The sequence below is a fragment of the Penaeus chinensis genome, chromosome 21 (genome assembly GCF_019202785.1).
Source record: "Penaeus chinensis breed Huanghai No. 1 chromosome 21, ASM1920278v2, whole genome shotgun sequence".
NCBI lineage: Eukaryota > Metazoa > Arthropoda > Malacostraca > Decapoda > Penaeidae > Penaeus > Penaeus chinensis.
The window spans coordinates 26,421,225-26,441,224 of NC_061839.1; the positions used below are offsets into that span (position 1 = coordinate 26,421,225).

General features: G+C 46.0%; 1 protein-coding gene across 1 annotated transcript in view; it reads right to left on the minus strand.

Moving 5' to 3' along the window:
* Window positions 1-1,947: 1,947 nt before the first annotated feature.
* LOC125036456 overlaps window positions 1,948-20,000 on the minus strand; it is a 21,797-nt gene continuing 3,744 nt past the window's right edge. Inside the window, exons 2-3 of the mRNA XM_047629050.1 lie at window positions 19,694-19,818; window positions 1,948-7,725 (exon numbers count right to left, since the gene is read on the minus strand). Of these exons, the coding sequence (XP_047485006.1) occupies window positions 4,468-7,725; window positions 19,694-19,818 (3,383 nt within the window). The 3' untranslated portion in view covers window positions 1,948-4,467. The remainder of the gene's footprint in view (window positions 7,726-19,693; window positions 19,819-20,000) is intronic.

Sequence of the window (20,000 nt, forward strand, 5' to 3'; positions counted from 1 at the left end):
CAGATGTACACACATACACACACACACACACACACACACACACACACATATGTAATATTATATATATATAAATCTATATATATATATATATATATATATATATATATATACACACACACACATATATATAAAGACACAGAAGGCCACCATCAGGCGATGTCAACTTTTGCATTACTGTCCCTACCTATTCCCGTATAGGTAGAGTCAATGCCTGGGCGAAAGAATGTGAGGAGCAAACTGTTGCCCCTGCAGCAGGCTCCCTCTCTCCACGCAGCTGATGGATCCAATGGGACGGCAAAGACCGATACAGTTTGGCACCAGCGGCGTCGCAGGAGTTGCCAGAACGAGGTCGCAAGCGACACCGAACGGCCTCGGGGACTCCGGCTCCGGACTTTTCCTCAGGGTTGACTCCCGAAGCCTTTTCATCTTATAGATACCACAACGCAGTGTATTGTTTTGTATAGGGTGCACTCCCATAGCCTTTTACCATGTACGGACTGAACTACAAGGCAGCAGTCGGGCACCATTATCGTATCTAAGTAAGATTAGCCCAACTTTATCAAATCCGGGCATGTGCTCACGCCCGTGCGCGGGCGATGTGCGTGTGCATGAATGCACACACATGCGCACAATCTGTAAAATGAAAATGCCTTCGGGAGTCAACCCCAAGGGAAAATCCGGAGCCAGAATCCTTAAGGCAGTTATTTGTCGCTTGTGACCTTGTTCTTGAATTCCTGCGACGCCGCCGGTGCCAAACCGTATCGGTTTATGTCGTTCCTTTGGATCCATCAGGTGCGTGGACAGAGGAAGGATGATCCTCACATGATTTCGCCCAGGCATTGACTCTGTCCATACAGGAATGGATAGACACAGTAGTGGCATAGTCGACATCGACTGATGGTGGCCTCCGACACACACACACACACACACACACACACACACACACACACACACACACACACACACACACACACACACACACACACACACACTCTGTATATGTATATCACAATGTATCCATGTATGTGTGTATAAGCTGATGTTAGATTATTGTATTTTTTGTAATCTTTGAAATGGAATTCCATTTGCTCTTTGATTTAATGAAATGCTCTTTGTGAAATTCTGGAAAAAGTTCAGGTTTATATTGTTGGTCCTTTTATGTCAATTATGATATTTTTTTATTAATTTAAGGCTGCGTTCGGTTTAATTTTGTTTCTAATACTGATCTTCCTTTCTTTCGTCTCATTTTAATTAACTTCGTGTCTCTTCTTTCTTTCACATTTATTTGACTTCTGTTTGTTTTCTTCACACTTTTCCTTATCACTTTAATTATTACCTTTAGTTTTCTATCAATGAATCCTAAGTGAAGGATTTCTTAGGAATTAATACATTTCAAAGGCTTTTTTTTTTTTTTTTTTAGCAATATAAGAATTGTTATCATCATGTTATCATTTATATTTTTTGTATGATTCATATCCATCTTCATAATCTTTGTCAGTATCATTACTATTATTATCACCTTTAGTCTCTTCCTTATCATCGTTTAATTCTGTTTCTGTTTCAAAGACATTCTTTTTTAATTAGAATATTTTTCTGTGTATATATATATATATATATATATATATATATATATATATATATATATATATATATAAAAGACTGATCACTAGGATTCAAATTGAAGAAGCAAACAAAGAGAAAGAGAAAGATGACAAAGAGGCGGGCAAAGAGAGGGAAAACGAGAAGGAGAGGATGAACAGAACAAAGAGAAAGCGAGAAAAAAAAGAAAGAAAAAAAAAAGGGAAAACTGAATAAATAGGAAACAACAGAAAAAAGTTGAAAAGGGAAAAGAAAGAGAAAACTGAATAAAAAGGAAACAGAACAGAAAAAAAGTGAAAAAGGAATAAAAAAGGAAACAGAACAGGATACAATAACAAGACAATAACAACGAAATCGAAAAGGATACACCAAACAACACATTTTTTTTTAAACAGTGATTGATTTTTTTTATTATTATCATTATTTGATATGACATGTTGCACCTGAACACAAGGCAATTCCCTACATAACCACAGACATAAAGTAAACAAAAAGACACACAAAGCCACTGCATCCCTTCTGGAACAATCTGTGCAACGGAAGTACAGTAATAGTGCAGTTAATGACATTTTCACTGATTCTGGAAACGCTAGCAGGCGCCGCTGGAGGTCGACTGTTACAGGTACATTGAGTGAGGAAACGGGGAGAGAAATATGTTTCTTTACATTTACCTGCACTAGTAAACCCAAGAAAAAAATAGATTTACATTTACAAACATAAATACATACATACATAAATATATATATATATATATATATATATATATATATATATATATATATTTGCAAGAACAATTTCCTGCACTAAAAAGGTCATTAACTGCCATACACTAAAGAGCAGAAAAATGGACAAAGGACAAGGCGAAAACCCCACATACAAGGAAGAAAATGCACATAGGCCTTTTTTTTAATATTTATAATAGTTATTTCATATTTTACAGGAAAAAAATATAAAGAATAATTATTACGGTGGTATTTTTTTTTTTTTTTTTAATCTTACACAAGCGCGTCTGAGTTAACTGGTACCGAGGTTGGTGGTTGAAGCTGGTATTTATTTTCTCTTGTTTTCGTTTGTTTATTTTTCTCTTCTCTTGCTTTTTTGTCTCTCACATTCCCTTTGGCTTTCTCTCTCTTATCTTTGTTTTTGTTTTTCTATAGACACTTGTATAGTTCTTTTTTTTTTTTCTTTTTTTTTGAGAGAATAACTTTAGGAGAAATATCATTTCTGGTTTACTTTCCCTTAATTAAAATATTGACCGCTAAAACGAGAGTTCTTGAGAGAGAAAAACTAAATATCAGAATTTTGAATACACAGAAAAGAGTTATATCAGCGCCTTCCACCTTTCTCCACTTGACTTTCACCAGACTCCACCTATGCAAATCATTCTTCATCCACACGATATGTTTTCTTGAGTTCCCTATTTCAAGGTTCTCACTCAACTTATCCCTGAGTACAAAGTTGCTTTAAGAGGAACAATATCTCCGTTAAACACATATTAATCAATGTATTTATTCATTGTTATTAATATTATCATCGCCATCCTGTTTCATGTCATGTCAAAGGAAAATCTCCTATAGAAAGGAGACAATACTCTTTATACTTAGTATCTCTTACTTAGTACGAGAGTATGCACATATACATCTATTAAATAAAAATAAAAACAGTTCTCCAAAAAATAGCAGCCCCAAGTTGTTGTTCGTCCGAGAGAACAAGAACAATTAAATTTTACAAAATATAATAATCATAATTATAGATTATGATCATTTTCATCATACTGTTTGAGATTTTTTTCTCTCTTCTGTCGACCACAACATAGCAAGGAATATAATACATCATTTAAAACCCTTTTCTCTTTTTCGTAAGCAGGACTGTCGCGGTAAACAACACTTAATCATGAAAGTCTACGTACCACGATGTCTAGCTAAAAATAAAATCCTAAAACTGACAGGCAGTGATTTTTTTCTACAACTCACAACTCTTTTTTTATAGATACATTTCATCTTCTTTGAGAAAAAGAAGAGGATTCTTATTATAAATATCGTCTCCACATACGTCCTATGCAGAGAGGAATGAAATGAAAGTGGAATTATCATTTTGTATTTCATGGAATAATAAAGAGAAAGAAAACGATGTGCAGCTTTCTATTGGACTTCTATCAACTAATACCCGCATACATCCAAACTAATACTGTGCAAAAATAGAAAATAAAAAGTTCAAATGAAGCTGCACACTCAACATCATCAGTATCTCAAAAAAATATCGTTTGAACCATGAAATCATAGTCTAAAGAAAATTAAACTATTGCCGTTTAAAAGCTTTCAAAAACAAAGAGCGAAACACATGGAAACTCTCATGCAGCAGAGAATGTTTTGATATTTGAACTAAACTTCCTTATACGAAATATGGATTTTTATAGTGAATAAACTCTTCTATATATACAATACATGTCCTATAGCTGACTAGAGCCTATGTTCACATAACGCGGTTCAACGGAACCGCTGCCATTAGTCTACGAAGCACCCGAAACAAGGAAACTGGGGGCGAGTTCAGAGGGCCAACTTGGCACTCTTTGGGGGCCATCGTCGAGGACCAGCTGGCGTCGTGGGCGGCGAGAGCGGGCGGGCTGGGAGAGCACCTCCTCCTCCTCCTCCTTCTGCGGCGCCTCCGGAAGCGTCTCTGGGCGCCAGCTGGTGAGATCATCATGAAGTCGAACTCGGTGAGATCATGGGAGTCACAACGCCGAACCCGTGGGAGTGACTTTGAAGAACGACGCCAAGTCTGAAGGAACGGAAAAGCCTCTCCTTCGTGTTCTTTCTTCGTTTTCGCCTTGATTCTCTCTCCCTCCTGGGAGATCGCAGGACGCGCCCCTTACGAGTGCGAGGAGCGGGCGATGTGCAGGAAGAAGGCCACCTTGTCGGCCGCCTGGTGGCCGCACATGTTGCACGTGAAGGGGTTGCGGTAGCCGTGGTAGCCCATGTGCATGGTGTACATGACCACGTCCTTGAAGGCCATGTCGCAGAACTGGCACTGGTGGGCGCCCCTCCACTGCTCCGTGCGCGGCTGCTGTGGCTCCTCCTGCATCTCCCGGGCGTGGGCGTGGTGGGCGTCGTCGTCCTGCAGCGGCTCCAGCGGCACCAGCGGCGGCAGGGAGGCCTCCGTCGGGCGGCGCGGCGGCTCCTCGTCGTCGCGGCGCGAGTCCTCGTCGTGGCCGCTGCTCTCGCCCTCGGCGCTCTCGCTCAGCCGCATGGCGATGCGCTCCAGCTTGAAGGCGCGGCCCTTCCGCCGGCTCTTGGAGGGCGGCGTGGACGTCTCGGAGCGCGGCGGCGACGACGACTGCGGCGACGAGTGGTGCGGCGACAGCGACGCCTGCGACTCGGAGCGCGGCTCGGACGACGGCACCTTCCGCAGGTCGGAGCCCTGCTGCGGCGGCGTCTGCTCCTTGCTCAGGTCCAGCACGCCGTCGTCGTTGGGCGAGTGCGCCTGCGGGTGGGCGTGCGGCTCGTGCGGGGAGCCTTGGGGCGGCTCGTGGGCGGGGCCGTGGTCGTCGTCGGCGGGCGTGAGGCGCGGCCCGTGCAGCGCGGGGTGGGCGAAGCGCTGCAGGTGCTGCTGCAGGCCCAGCGCCGGGTGAATCTGGCCGCTCATCATCTGCTGGTACAGGAACGGGTTCATGGCGCGGGCCAGGTACTCCTTCAGGTTGTGGGCGGCGGCCAGGGGCGAGTACGGCGCGCCCGGGTCGCTGGTGGGCGGCTGCAGCGCGTGGTGTGGGTGGAAGACTGGCGCGCGCGGCGACACAGGGCGGCGCTCGGGCGACAGCGAGCGCTCCAAGGGCTTGGGCGAGTGCGGGCCGTCGTCGGCGTCGTCGCGGCGGTCGGCGGCTGCGTGAAGCAGCACGTGCTGCGAGAACACCTCGCGCAGGTCCGTGCTGAACTCGCACTGCGGGCACTTGAAGACGCCGCCTGGCGACAGCGGGTTCTTCTGCGTGAGGCGCTCGCGCTCCAGGAGGAGCTCGCGCAGCTGCTCGCGCCCCTCCAGCGTCTTCGGGGCCTCCTCGGGCGACTTCTCGAGGGCGCGCGACAGGATGGGCGACGAGCTTTGGAAGTTGGGGATCATGCTGGGGTACGGGTAGGAGAAGGGCGAGTGCGGCGGCGGCGCGCGCGGCGTCTGCGGCATGGCGGCGGGCGTGCGGCCCTGCGGCGGCTTGGAGCCCTCGCGAGGCGACGTGGGCGTGGGCGGGGGCTGCGGGAGCGTGGCGCTGGCCTGCATCTGCGCCTTGAGCAGCTGCGCTTGGATCTGGTAGTGCGGCGGCAGGATGGGCATGCCGTTCTCGTCCTTCTTGAGCTTGGGGCCGCGGCGCGTGCCGTACACGTCGATGATGGGGATGGGGTTGGGCGAGCCGTCGGGGTTGAGCACCATGGCGGGGTTGTGGCCGTACTTGCGCAGGTGCAGCTTCAGGGAGTGGCAGTACTTGGTGGCGTACGTGCAGTCGGCGCAGCGGTACTGGTAGATGTTGCTGTGCGACTTCATGTGCGAGTTGAGCATGGACTTGTTGACGCACGAGTAGTTGCACTTGTTGCACTTGAAGGGCTTCGAGCCGAAGTGGTTCCTGAGGTGGTACTCGAGGTGGTGCTTGTATTCCGTGACGAAGGGGCACTTGGGGCACGTGAGCAGCTTCTCGCTCTTGATGTGCGTGCGGGCGTGCTCCCAGAAGTCGCCCTTGGTGATGGCCACGTACTCGCACTGCTTGCACTTGAAGGTCTTGACCTTGCCCTGCGCGTTGACGCGGGGCACGCGGATGCCCTCGAGGTCCTCGTTGGAGTCGGGGCTGAGGCCGTGCTCGTCCTGCATGTGCTCGCGCAGCTTGGGCTCCGTTCGCGCCGTGAACTCGCACTTGGCGCACTTGTGGTCGTAGTGCGTGTTGAGGTGCGCGTCGAAGTGGAAGCGCGACGCCCCCGAGTACGAGCACAGGTGGCACTGGAACACCTGCTTGTCGCCCTCGCCCTCCTTGCCCATCACGCCCGACAGCTCGAGCGCGTGCTGCAGGCGGGACAGCGGGTTCATGTCGCCTCCGTCGTGGAGGGAGGACGAGTCCATGGAGTCGTCGTGCACGTCGGGCTCCACGCTGGACGGCATGCGCTCGTCGCTGCCCTGGTAGCTCTCGCCGTACGGGGACAGCGCGTCGTCGCCGTGGCGGAACGCCGACTCGTAGCCGCGGAACGAGTCGTTCTGCTCCTCGGCCGCGTGCGCTTGCGTGCGGGCCGAGTCGGTGGGCAGGTCGGGCGACTCGCCGGCCTTGTCGATCGGCGAGCGCGTCGGCTCGGCGTGGTGGTCGGGCCGCGCGAACCGCAGGACGGAGTCGGCCTCGAAGGGGCGCGACTCCCCGTCGCTCCCCGCCGGCTGTCCCTCCGCCGCCGGCTCTTCCTTGACCACCACCTCCAGGTGCTGCTCCGCCTCGGAGATCGGCTGCTGGGGGGAGGGGGCGCGGGCGTCGCTCATGTCTACGTCCTGCTCGTCCTCCTCGTGGGCGACGCTCATGGGCTCCTCCTTGGGCGTGAGGGCGTCGTGCTGTGCGTAGGCCTGCTGCGCGTGCTCCTCGCGCTGCGCGGCGTACAAGTGCGAGGCCTCCTGCAGACGGGCGCGCTGCTCGTACAGGCGCCGCAACTCCTGCTGCATCTGAAGGGGGTCGTAGTGGCCGCGCTCACTCTGCATGCGGGCGGCGACGGCGGCGGCTTCCATGCTCATCTGCTGCTGCTCGCGGGCGTGGGCGTGGGCGCGGTCGAGCTCCATGGCGGCTCGCATGGTGGCCTCGTAGCCAGCCAGCGGCGGGATGACGGACACGCGGCCCTCGTAGCTGATTCCCGCCGCGCCGTGGCGGTCCGGGGGCGAGGCGGACGTGGAGATGGCGGGAGCGCCCACCAGGGGCTTGGCGGCGCCCGTGAGGGACTGCGGGGGCGCGCTCTCGCACTCGGCGGACATGGCTTGCGCGTGGGCGGAGAAGGGGTCCAGGAAGGGCGGCTGTTGAAGCATGGGGCGGGCGGCGGGATGGGCGACCCCACTCTCCTGAAACAGAGGGCGGCCGTTAGTCTGCGTCCCAAGGTGGGCAAAGATTGAACATGAAAAGGAATTACACTAAAGGAAGATAGGGTAACTTATTAATAAAAATATAAAATCCTTCATACAAGCCTATGATAATAGTAAAACATATAAAGACAATAAACTACCATTCCCTTTCGTAAACATGTCCGCATATCCCAGTCTCAAAACAGGAATTAATAATTTCTTAAGGATAATAACTGCAATAGTACCAGTACTAATGATAAACATCAAAATAAGAATAATTTAACAAAACTGATGTATCTTCAGTCCTTTGAAACATCAAGAGCAAATAAACTATCGCTTATTTTTATGTACATGTATTCACTACTCAACACAGTATAGTAATGTTGATGATGATATTCATAGTAACAACAACAACAATAATGATGATAATAGTAATAATAATAATATTAATAATAATAATAACATTTATAATAAAAGCAGTAATGGTATACAGCCACAATAAAGATGGCGGATCATTAATCCCACAAGAAAAAAGCGCGCGAAAAAATCTTCAAACACTAATACGGTCGCTATCTCAAAAGACCATTTCTTTGCTTACGGGATGTTATTATTTACTCGCCAGGTGCGGCCGTGAGCCCTCAGCGACAACAATAACAAGGACATAACATGGCACGAGTCTTTACACAGCCAAAATAACTTTTTTCCCTCCCTCTATTGTGGGAACACGTGACCGCGGCCAGACCCATAACGGCCAATTGGTTATCGTTTTCATTTTATATTCTTATCGTTTTATGGACATGAATGTGCGTTTTTATTAATGGATATTATAGTTGAGTGTTGAGTTTTCTTCAAATTGATTTAGGTGAATCTTATATCTGAAGTGATTTAGATTCACGTTTAACGTAAATGGCCGCTTGTGTGGTAAACGAATGGATTTCAAAATCTACCCGCGTGTTTAATTTTCTTTCGCTACTTCTTATTAATGAACTTATCCCGGTCATCTAATACATTCATCAACAGCTCTTGTGTTCACCCGCAACCGCTAACAGGAAACAGACACAACACTGCCTAAAAAAAGGGCTAAAATAAGACAAAAAATAACCTTGATTGACTAACTGACACGGCGCCCAGCAGGTCATAACAGCTGACCTCTCCCTCTCTCTCTTGTCTCTGTCTCTCCGTGACCTCTCTTTCTTTTCTTCTTCCTGGTTTTTATTTACGGACTGACCAATCCTCCTCTCTTATATTGTATCAGAGGGATAAGAATGGACTGTTTGTGTAACCGATTACGAATTTGGCGCGCAGCTGTGATGTGGAAAGGCCGCCATTTTGTTCTGTGATAAAAGTGGAATATTATGCCATTTTTCCCCTTCTTTCTCTCTCTCTTTCTTTCTTTTTTCTGGTATGTGATTATGCCGTTTTTCTTCTTTCTCCTTTGTGAATATTAATCTACTCCATGATCTGTTTCTTGATACAGATAATAATGTGTTTTTTAAAAATAAGACATGCTACATATGTATTGCCTAATATGATAATAGTGAACGTAAATATAATGATAACAATGAACCAAAACAGCAATGATAATAATGATGAAGATAATGCCGATGACAATAACGATATAGCGAAATATAACTACAAAAATAGGACGTGACAGACAAACGAACAAACAAACATATCCGACCGGACGCGGAGGCTACAAAAATGGAAAGGATAAAAGAGGAGGTGAGAGGGACAACAATAAAACGGAGGGAGAGAGGATATAACGCCTCAAAAATCCCTTTCCAATAAAAGCGTTTAAAATGGCGACAAAACACACGCGGACGCCGGATTAGGCGATTTACCTCGCTCGCCGGAAAATGGGTCTCGCTGGACCGGAGGAGGCGGCTGTGTGCGCGCGTGCGTGTGTGTGCGTGTGTGTGCGTGTGTGTGCGTGTGTGCATGTGTGTGTGTGTGTGTGCGTGTGTGTGTGTGTGTGTGTGTGTATATGTATGTATGTATGTATGTATGTATGTATGCATGTATGTATGTATATATGTATGTATGTATGTATGTATGTATGTATGTATGTATGTATGTATGTATGTATGTATGTATGTATGTATGTATGTATGTATCTATGTATGTTGGTATGTATATATGCTTATATATCTGTAAGTATGTATGTATGTATATAAGTATGTATATGTATGTAAACATACATATACATATATATATATATATATATATATATATATATATATATAAACATATATATATAGAGAGAGACACACGCACACATATATAACGCACTAACACACACAACTATCTACCTATCTATCTATCTGTCTGTCTATCCCTCCACCCATCTATCCATCTATTTATAAAGACGTTAACCTCTATGGGTCAACATTTTTTTCATAACGTGATCTTAAGGATAATGCAACAGGTTCTGCTGCTCATAAGAATTCGGGAAAACTTGAACACGGGCGAGAAAGTCCCTTGCACCACAGAACAGGCCAAAAATAAAACGCATTTTGACCCGAGCGAGAAAACAAAACAGCCGTAAGAAAAAAAAAATCAATAAAAAAAGATAACTCGCAGAGGGCAAACTGGCAACCCTTTACCCCCCCTCTCCCCTCTCCTCCTTCTCCCCCCCCCCCCCGACCGGCCATGCAGGCAGAAGGCGTCAACGCATGAGGTGGAGGACCAATTAAAAACTACATATGTTGTGTGTGTATGTGTGTGGGAGGGTCGCCTGCATGGAGGTGGATTGGATAGAGAGGGAGGGAGAGAGAACGCGAGGGAGAAAGAGAAGGGAGTTTAGCGGGAGAGGGAGAGAGAGAGGGAGGGAGGGAGGGAGGGAGGGAGAGAGAGAGAGAGAGAGAGAGAGAGAGAGAGAGAGAGAGAGAGAGAGAGAGAGAGAGAGAGAGAGAGAGAGAGAGAGAGAGACAGAGAGAGAGAGAGAGAGAGAGAGAGAGAGAGAGAGAGAGAGAGAGAGAGAGAGAGATTCGCGGGCGCAAGAGAGAGGAAAAAGGGTGGGACAGGGTGAAGAGAGTAAATAAAAGGGAGAGAGAGAGAAAGAGATGATGTAAATACCCAAAACAAGAGAAAGGAAGCTTTAAAAAAAATAAACAAGAAGTTAGCATAGGCGCAAGAGCCGCCCACGCCCACAAAAACAAAAAGCAACAAGCAGGACAAAAACAAGGGAAACCGAGCTCCGTGGCCAGCCCTAAACCTGCTCTCAGACGCTGACTGTGGCGGACACTGGCAGCAAAGGTCGGCCAGGGTCACGTGGCCTAATATAACCCTCCCTCCCGCCCTCCTTCCTCCCTCCCTCCCGCCCTCCTACCCTTTCCCCTCCCCCTCGCCCTCCTTCCTCCCTCCCTCCCTCTCTCTCGCCCTCCCTCCTCCCTCCCTCTCTCTCGCTCTCCTTCCTCCCTCCCTCTCTCTCGCCCTCCTTCCTCCCTCCCTTTCGCCCTCCTTCCTCCCTCCCTCGCTGCTTCTATCTTCCCTTCCTTCCCCCCTGCTCTGCCCTCTCCATCCTGGTTCCTATCTCTCACACTTTCCTTCTCTTCTTCACCTTTCGTATCCGTGTTCTCTCCTTCTCTCTCTTTCTCTCTCTCTCTCTCTCTCTCTCTCTCTCTCTCTCTCTCTCTCTCTCTCTCTCTCTCTCTCTCTCTCTCTCTCTCTCTCTCTCTCTCTCTCTCTCGCTTTGCCTTTTCCCTCTTCTTATCCTCTCCTCCCTCCGTTATTCTTCCTTTTCGTGTTTTAACATATCGTAACCTTTAACCTTTACCGTGTATTACTAAATCTATTAAATATTACCTCACTCTAACACCAAAAAGGCTTATCATATCCATACTTTTTTTAAAAGACTTTAACGAGCATTTCGCATAAAATCTTGTGTGCACTGGAGCGTATAACACGAAGGAGGTATAACATTTCTTAGAAAAGGAAAATTATACTTGAGCGATATATCCTTAAAACCACAATACTCCGGGTTCGATCGAAAGCGGGCGAGCGAATCCCGTAGAGTTTTAACCTCCCCGGGAGAGGCCCCCACGCTGCGTTCCCAGGAAGTAAAATAAATTATTATAAACAAACAAACCTTAGCTCTGACGAATCATATCAATGGCAATAAATGAAAATACGAAACTGTAACACCAGAAACAATCGTTACAAATGACACTGCGACGTGAGCAGACCGCAGTTTTAACACGAACACGTTTATGACTCAGCGATTTTCTATTTCCATCTCGACTGCATTTCTTTGAAAATCATCTGTCGACATAATCGGCTGCCTATTGAATATTTCTTTTTTTTTCACGAGAATCCGAACGAACGGTAAACGCGGCGAACAGGAGGAGGGAGGAGGAAAAAGGAGGAGGGAGGAGGAAAAAGGAGGAGGGAGGAGGAAAAGGAGGAGGGAGGAGGAAAAGGAGGAGGGAGGAGGGAAAGGAGGAGGGAGGAGGAAAAGGAGGAGGGAGGAGGAAAAAGGAGGAGGGAGGAGGGAAAGGAGGAGGGAGGAGGAAAAGGAGGAGGGAGGAGGAAAAGGAGGAGGGAGGAGGGAAAGGAGGAGGGAGGAGGAAAAGGAGGAATAAGGAGGAAAAGGAGGAGGGAGGAGGAAAAGGAGGAGGGAGGAGGAAAAGGAGGAGGGAGGAGGGAAAGGAGGAGGGAGGAGGAAAAGGAGGAGGGAGGAGGAAAAGGAGGGAGGAGGAGGAGGAAAAGGAGGAATAAGGAGGAAAAGGAGGAGGAAGAGGATGGACGAAGTGGAGGGGAAAAGAGGGGATAAGGGAAGAAAGGAGAACAACGAATCAGTATAAAGAAAAAATAAAGAGAACGAAATAAAACAAGACCCCGACAAAGAACAAAAAATAAAAAAAAAACAAAGAAAACAAACGAATATCACAAAACGAAAGATAAATAAAAAAATAACGAAACACCACCACCACCACACCCAACACAAACGAACAGGACACACACACCCAAGAAATGAGCGATAAATGAGAAAATATAAAACACCGCGAGAGAAGCCCCTTGGTGTCACAGCGTCCGTTTGCGAAACAGACTGACTTCCGGCTCTGACTCGAAATGCTGCTGAACCGAGCGATCGACGGCGGCGGGGGGGTCGGGGGGTGGGGGGGAGGGAAGGGGTATACACAGCTATCTATCTATCGGGGTATATACATATATATTTGTAAGTTTGTATGTATAAGTGTAGATATTTAAATATGTATTTGTATGTAGGCACGTACGTATGTGTGTATATACGTATGAATGTGTATGTGTAGTGCAGAGAGAGAGAGAGAAAGAGAGAGAAAGAGAAAGAAAGAGAGAGAGAGAGAGAGAGAGAGAGAGAGAGAGAGAGAGAGAGAGAGAGAGAGAGAGAGAGAGAGAGAGAGAGAGAGAGAGAGAGAGAGAGAGAGAGAGAACGCTCGCTACAATTAATGTCCAAATCATTGTTCTGTAAAACTCAAGATTTCGCGAAAATCGTTAAACTTGCTTTAAATACAGTATCACACTTTTATCAAAAATAAATTTACTTAGAAAAAAAAAAAAAACTTAACTTGGGAATATCGTACGATATATACTGATTTTCACTGATAATATTTAATCCTGATTCGCTCGGAAATTTCAGAGTCATAACTTGAAACTTTCAGAATTTCGTAAAACTTTCAACAAACTGAAAATATCTTGAGACACGTAACCATAAATTGATTATAAATGGAATCTATATCATATATATTTTTTCTACGATTCCCATTAATTAGAGACAAATTCTTTTTTTTTAAATTTAAATATTTTCCAACCAAGTACAGTTTATTTTCTAAAACCATTCTCAAAAATATTTTCAAAACAGGTACATTTTCTTTTTCTAATTAAATTCGTAAAAATATTTTCAAACCAAGTACATTATTCTTCTAAATCGAATTAAAATCAGTAATAAACAAAACTCAAAATGAAAATAACTTACCGCATTCAAACATATAAAGTGTCAGAACTATGTCACTCCATCGTTTCCAAAATGCGAAAATCGAAAAAAATTCACAAAGTTCACAAATACGATTTCAAAGAAGACACTTAAGAAAGGAAATTTGCACTAAAATCCTTGAACACTTTTCCTTCTTTTCAAAAGCACGAAAGCACAGTATCCAAATTCCAATGATTTTTTTTCCCTTTTCCTCTAGTAAAGGCGAGAGAACTTTCCTCGACACACTCACCAGGAAGACTAACTGTCCCCGCCAGTTACCTCACCTGTTGTAACTACGTCTCCTCCCCCCCTCCCCCCCCCGTTATCCCTTTCCCACCCCCCTCACCCCTTCCCCCCCTCTTTAACAATTCCCATAACCCCTTTTGCGTACCTACCCCCCCTCCTCCCCCTCCTCCTCGCTCCTCTTTCTCACTGGATGGCTTTCACCCCCTCCCCCCCTACTTCTTTCCTCCTCCCTCTCCTCCTTCCCCCCTTTCTTCCCCCCCCCCTTTCCTCCTTTTACCATAGGCTAGTAACAGCTATCTCCCTCCCCCCCCCTCACCTACCTTAACCTACCTTTCTATCGCGCTCCCCCCCCAGTTACCCTCCTTTTTCCTACCCCGTTCTCCTCTCCCCCCTCCCCCCTTTCCATCCTCCTTCTTCTCCTCCTCGCGTTTGCCTGACCTAGTTTCGGATCGGGTAAATAATCCACCTGTTATGAAGCTTTCGGTTGGAATGGCATTTTCCGATACCAGAAAAAGGGGAGGGGGGAGGGGGGGAAGGGAGGTTGAAGGAACAGGTACCTAACATTTAAGATTATATATGCATATATATATATGTATGTGCGTGTGTGTATGTGTGTGCGTATTTTGCGATTTTTACACTTTTCTGGTTTACGTTTATTATGCCTTCATTCTGGTTTTCGTTTATTCTGCCTTCATATTTTTCTACTTCTTCTCCCCCCCCCCTTTTTTTTAAGGCCGTGATCTCTGGGTTTAAGAATTCAGGCTTCGTAAATATAATGCAAAAATTCTCTCGAGCTTCAGGAAGAGTTTTACGAGGTCGACAAAGTTAATTCCATTCTGTTCTTGTTTTGTTACGAATGCGAATAATTTACAGGCGTACCCAGTAAAGAAGTGAGATAAAAAAAAAATCTAGTTTATCGTTCCTAATTTAATTCAAATTGATGTGTAATGTTGCAATTATATAGATATCTGTTTTTACATTCATCGGATAAATGCAAATCTAATAAAAATGAAATAAAATGAGATCTGGCGTATAGTTTCCAGGTCAAGTGAATAACGGAGGCAAAACATTTTTTCCCACTTAAGCCATACGAACCTAAAGTCATTTTTATTTCCTATTCAGTCTTGAGAAAAATTACTCAAAACTTATGCCTTATAACGTCCCTTCATTATACATATATCTCAGACGGTTGAAAAGTAAATAAATAACATAACCGCCGTTAACAAATAAACCTGAGGAACCGACGAAGTGACAACTCCTCAGTCAAGTGACTTTAGGCAGGTAGAAGGGTGAAGGGGGTGGGAGGGGGGTGGAGGTAATAGGGGGAGGGAAGGGATAAAGGTAACAGGGGGGGAGGGGGGAGGGAAGGGTCAAGGGGAGGGGGGGAAGGGATGGGACATGTAAACAACCCGCGTAAACAATCGACCAATAAACCCCTTTCGGTTTACCTAACATGACGTAAAAACATCAGGTAGAAAAGGGTGGGAAAGATTTCCCTCGAATCTGTGCGAAAAGGTCAGGTTTATATAGCAATGATTTTATACCTGACAACGAATGCATATCGCTCTGAGCTCTAAACTGACCTGAAATAAACTGATAAGAAGATACTGTTCATACAATTACTGTTAAAATATATAACAAAAACCGATAGACATATAGAGATAGAACAATAGATCAATAGATAAATCGGAAAGGAGGGAATTAATTACAGATGACGCTCGCCATGCGCAACGAATTGGCGGGAAGATCCTTCGTCGCGTTGTGCCCTACTAATATTTAAAAAGGAGGAAGCGCGCGGCATTTGGTGTATCTGTTAGTCATCTGGATCCTCAAGGAGCGGCCGAGGAAATGGAATTCAAGGAAAAAGTTACCCTTGATTGCGCGCGCCGAGCTCCGGACTCTCTTTCTCTTTCTCCCCGTTTTATTTTCTTCTCTTGTCGTCAATATCCTCATTTTCTCTTTTTTTTTTTTCTTTTCTCGTTTCTCTTCTCTGCCTTTGCTTCCGTCTTCGTCTCTGTCTAATTGTCGGCATTTCTGATCTAAACTGTCTATTCGTCTCTCTCTCTCTCTCTCTCTCTCTCTCTCTCTCTCTCTCTCTCTCTCTCTCTCTCTCTCTCTCTCTCTCTCTCTCTCTCTCTCTCTCTCCTGTTCACCTGTTATGACCTACTTTCCACGGTCGACATCCAGCCAATGAGAACGTCCGGTGGAAGAGGGGGGTAGGGGGGGTGAGCGAATTGGCCAATGAGCGGCCGCGGTTTTGCCGTGACGTTAAACGCTGGGAAAGTTACGTAAGGATTGGAAAATGAGACTTATAAACGGGTGATAAAAGGGTTGTCGATGGTTTTTTTTTTTGGTTGTTTTCATATTATTTATCGTTTATTTTTTTATTTTTTTTTTTGGTCTTTGATTTCATATATAACATATACGATCTTTATTCAAAACCTTGCTTTCACTTTGACTCTCTCTAATATGTATTCAATTTTATACTTGTGGACCATAAGACTGGAACTCGCGCGTCAGTGTCCTCACCGTGTGTGCGGGGAGGGGGAGGGGGAGGGGGATGGGGAGGGGGAAGGGGAGGGAAGGGGAGGGGGGCAGTTACAGTGGGCTGTTTCCCTTCAATAACCCCTTCCTCTCCCCTCCCCCTTCCCCTCCCCTTCCCCCTTCCCCTCCCCACATCCCACGGAACAAGGTCGGACCGTGGAAAGAAGAATAATAGGAAGTGGAAGGAAAAGGAAGAAGAAGAAGAGGAAGAAGAAGGAGGAGGAGAAGGAGACGGAGAAGAAGAAGAAGAAGAAGGAGAAGGAGAAGAAGAAGGAGAAGAAGGAGAAGAAGGAGAAGAAGGAGAAGCAGGAGAAGAAGGAGAATAAGCAGGAGAAGGAGCAGGAAGAGGAGGAGGAGGAAGAAGAAGAACGAAGAGATAAGAATAAAACATAAAGGAAACAGAAGAAGAAGAGAATGCGGAGGAGAAGAAGATGAATAGTGAAAAAGGAGAATTAAACGTAGGAAGAGGGGGAGGGGAAGGAGAGAGGGAGGGGGAGGGGAAGGAGGTAAGGAGGGTGCGGTAAGGTAAAGTAAGGTTAGGTAGGAAGGCGAGAGAGAAGGGGGAGAGGGAGGGAGGGAAGGGGGAGAGGGAGGCAAAGAGGAGGAGGAGGAGGGGGGGGGGGAAACACCACCTGACCTCGCCTGGGTCGTCTCGCCGACAGGTTAACTAGGTCAAACAGGGCGAAGGATAACCCCCCACCCCAACCCCACACCCTTCACTACCCCTTACCCCTCCCCTCCCCCTCCCCCCTCTCCCCCCCTTTTCTTTACCGACAAACAACGTAACGGATCGTGGATTATGAGGCCGGGTTAACAAATTGAAGGAGTGTGAGAGAAACCGGGTTTACGAACGAGAAATGAAGGCGGGGAAGGGAAGGTGGGAAAGGGAGGGAGGGTGATGAAAAGACTGGGAAGGAAGAGACGGAGGAGGAGAGAAAGAGAAGGGGGAGGAAGAGAAGACGGAGACGGAGGAGGAGAGAAAGAGTAGGAGGAAAAAGAGAAGGTAGGGAAGGGGAGAGAGAAAAGAGAAAATTGGAAGGTGGGAAATGGAGGGAGGGTGATGAAAAGACTGGGAAGGAAGAGACGGAGGAGGAGAGAAAGAGAAGGGGGTGAAGAGAAGGAGGAGAAAGAGAAGGAAGCGAAAGAGAAGGTGGATAAAGAGAAGGAGGAGAAAGAGAAGGTAGGGAAGGGGAGAGAGAAAAGAGAAAATTGGAAGGTGGGAAATGGAGGGAGGGGTGATGAAAAGACTGGGAAGGAAGAGACGGAGGAGGAGAGAAAGAGATGGAGGAGAAAGAGAAGAAGGAGACGGAGGAGGAGAGAAAGAGTAGGAGGAGAAAGAGAAGGTAGGGAAGGGGAGAGAGAAAAGAGAAAATTGGAAGGTGGGAAATGGAGGGAGGGGTGATGAAAAGACTGGGAAGGAAGAGACGGAGGAGGAGAGAAAGAGATGGAGGAGAAAGAGAAGAAGGAGACGGAGGAGGAGAGTAAGAGAAGGTAGGGAAAGGGAGAGAGAAAAGAGAAAATTGGAAGGTGGGGAATGGAGGAAGGGGTGATGAAAAGAGACGTAGGAAGGAAGAGACGGAGGAGGAGAGAAAGAGAAGGGGGAGAAAGAGAAGGGAGGAAAGGGGAGAGAGAGGAAAGAGAAAATTGGAAGGTGCGAAATGGAGGAAGGTAAGGAAGAGACGGATGAAGAGAGAAAGAAAAGAAAGAGAAAGGAACAATGGGGAGAAACAGAATATAGGGAATAGGGAGAATGGGAAGAGAAGGACGAGGTAGAAGAGAGAAAGAAAAAATGGGAAAGAAGAGGAAGTGGAGGAGGAAAAGACGACGACGGGAAAGAGAAGAACAGAAAAATAAAAGGATTGTAGGATATACTTAAAAAAGGGAATAAATATGAGAGGATAAGAAAGAGAGCTCGAATGAAGAAGAGAGAGAGGAAGGAAGACGATAACGGAAAAAAATACAAAAGAAAATCCGAAGAATTATGAAAACAACAACAAAAGGAAGAGGGAAAAAAAAACAGAAGAATAAGTAAAAAAGAGACACAAGAAGAAAGGAGAAGTGGGGGTTATCTCGAAGGAAAGTATGTTGTTTAACTGAAGGATTATGAGGAACTAGCGCCCTCTTGTTATATGGCCTCATGAGATTGTCACGCGGTTAAGAGCGCTGTTTATTTCAGAGATAACGGGAAAACAGGAGGAATAGGGACGGTGAGATAGATGGATGGATGGATAGATGGATGTATAAAACTTCTATCGATTTTCAATATAGAAAGCTTGAGAAATTGGCGTCCGCGGCGAAAAATGATCCCAGAACCACATGTGTTGAAGAAAAATCAAACAATCTTGTAACTAAGACGCATAATTCCCAAATAAAAAAGTTCCGAAAAAAAATAAAATCATATACAACATACATATTAAATAAAAGTCTATTTCAATCAATCCATAAAAGCATTCTCGCAAAAAGGAAAGAAGAAAAAAGAGAATATAGAAAAATAAAAACTCGAAAACCGCCATCGGGAGACGTTCCCCGAACCACGAGTGCTGAAGACCTCGGCTGAAGAGACCGCTGTACCAAGACGTATTTACGAACCCGACGGACAAACAACGTCCTATCAGCGGTCAAATTTACTATCGAAGAACAAATAGTATGACGAGAGCATGACTAATAAATATAGAGATAAATTCATGGCCTTGCGAATTATAATCTCGTTCAATTTTCCTTCTGATTTATATGTTGTCCTTTCTTTTTTCTTTATTTGGGTCATTTTTAGTTTTTTTGTGTATCGCTCATTTATATTTGTTTTATATTTGTTTATGTTATATTTTTATTTCCTTACTATTGATTTAGCTTCATGTCTTGCGTATCAACAGGTGGTGGAGGAGAAGGAGGAGGAGGAGGAGGAGGAGGAGGAGGAGGAGGAGGAGGAGGAGGAGGAGGAGGAGGAGGAGGAGGAGGAGAAGGAGGAGGAGGCGAAAACAAAGAAAGGGAAGATGAAGAAAAAAGAGGAGAAAGAGAAGAAGACAAAGAAGAATGAAGGAGAAAGAGAATGAGGCGAAAGACAAGGATGAAGATGAGAGGAGAATCAAAGAGGGAGGGACATGGAGAAGAGGAGGAAAAAATGGAAAGAGGGAGACCGTGAGAGAGAGAGAGAGAGAAAAGAATTAGAAAGAGAGGAGAGAGGTGGAGAGGAGAACAGAGAGGGGAGAGAGGGGGAAGGGGAGAGGAGAGCAGAGAGGGAGGGGAGGGAGAGGAGGTGGACGGAGACACGTAATAAGACAAACCCAAGTGTTTATTTACTCTCGAAGGTAAAATGGAGATATGGCAACCAGGCCGACTCGCCATTTTTGGTTCTTGAGCAAATCTCTTGGAAGCCGACTTGAGATAAAGGTTCGTGGTTGATTTGGTTGACTCATCTGGCCCGCCTTTTGGTTGACGTTGCGCTCTGTGATACGTCTTTGTTATAACGGATACTATTATTTTGCCCCCCCTCGCTATCTTTATTACTGTAGGCATAACTGCTACTGTCTTCCTTACTGTCTTTATATTTATCATATTTTCCATAAACAAATAAACACACACAAACACACACACAAATATAGACGTA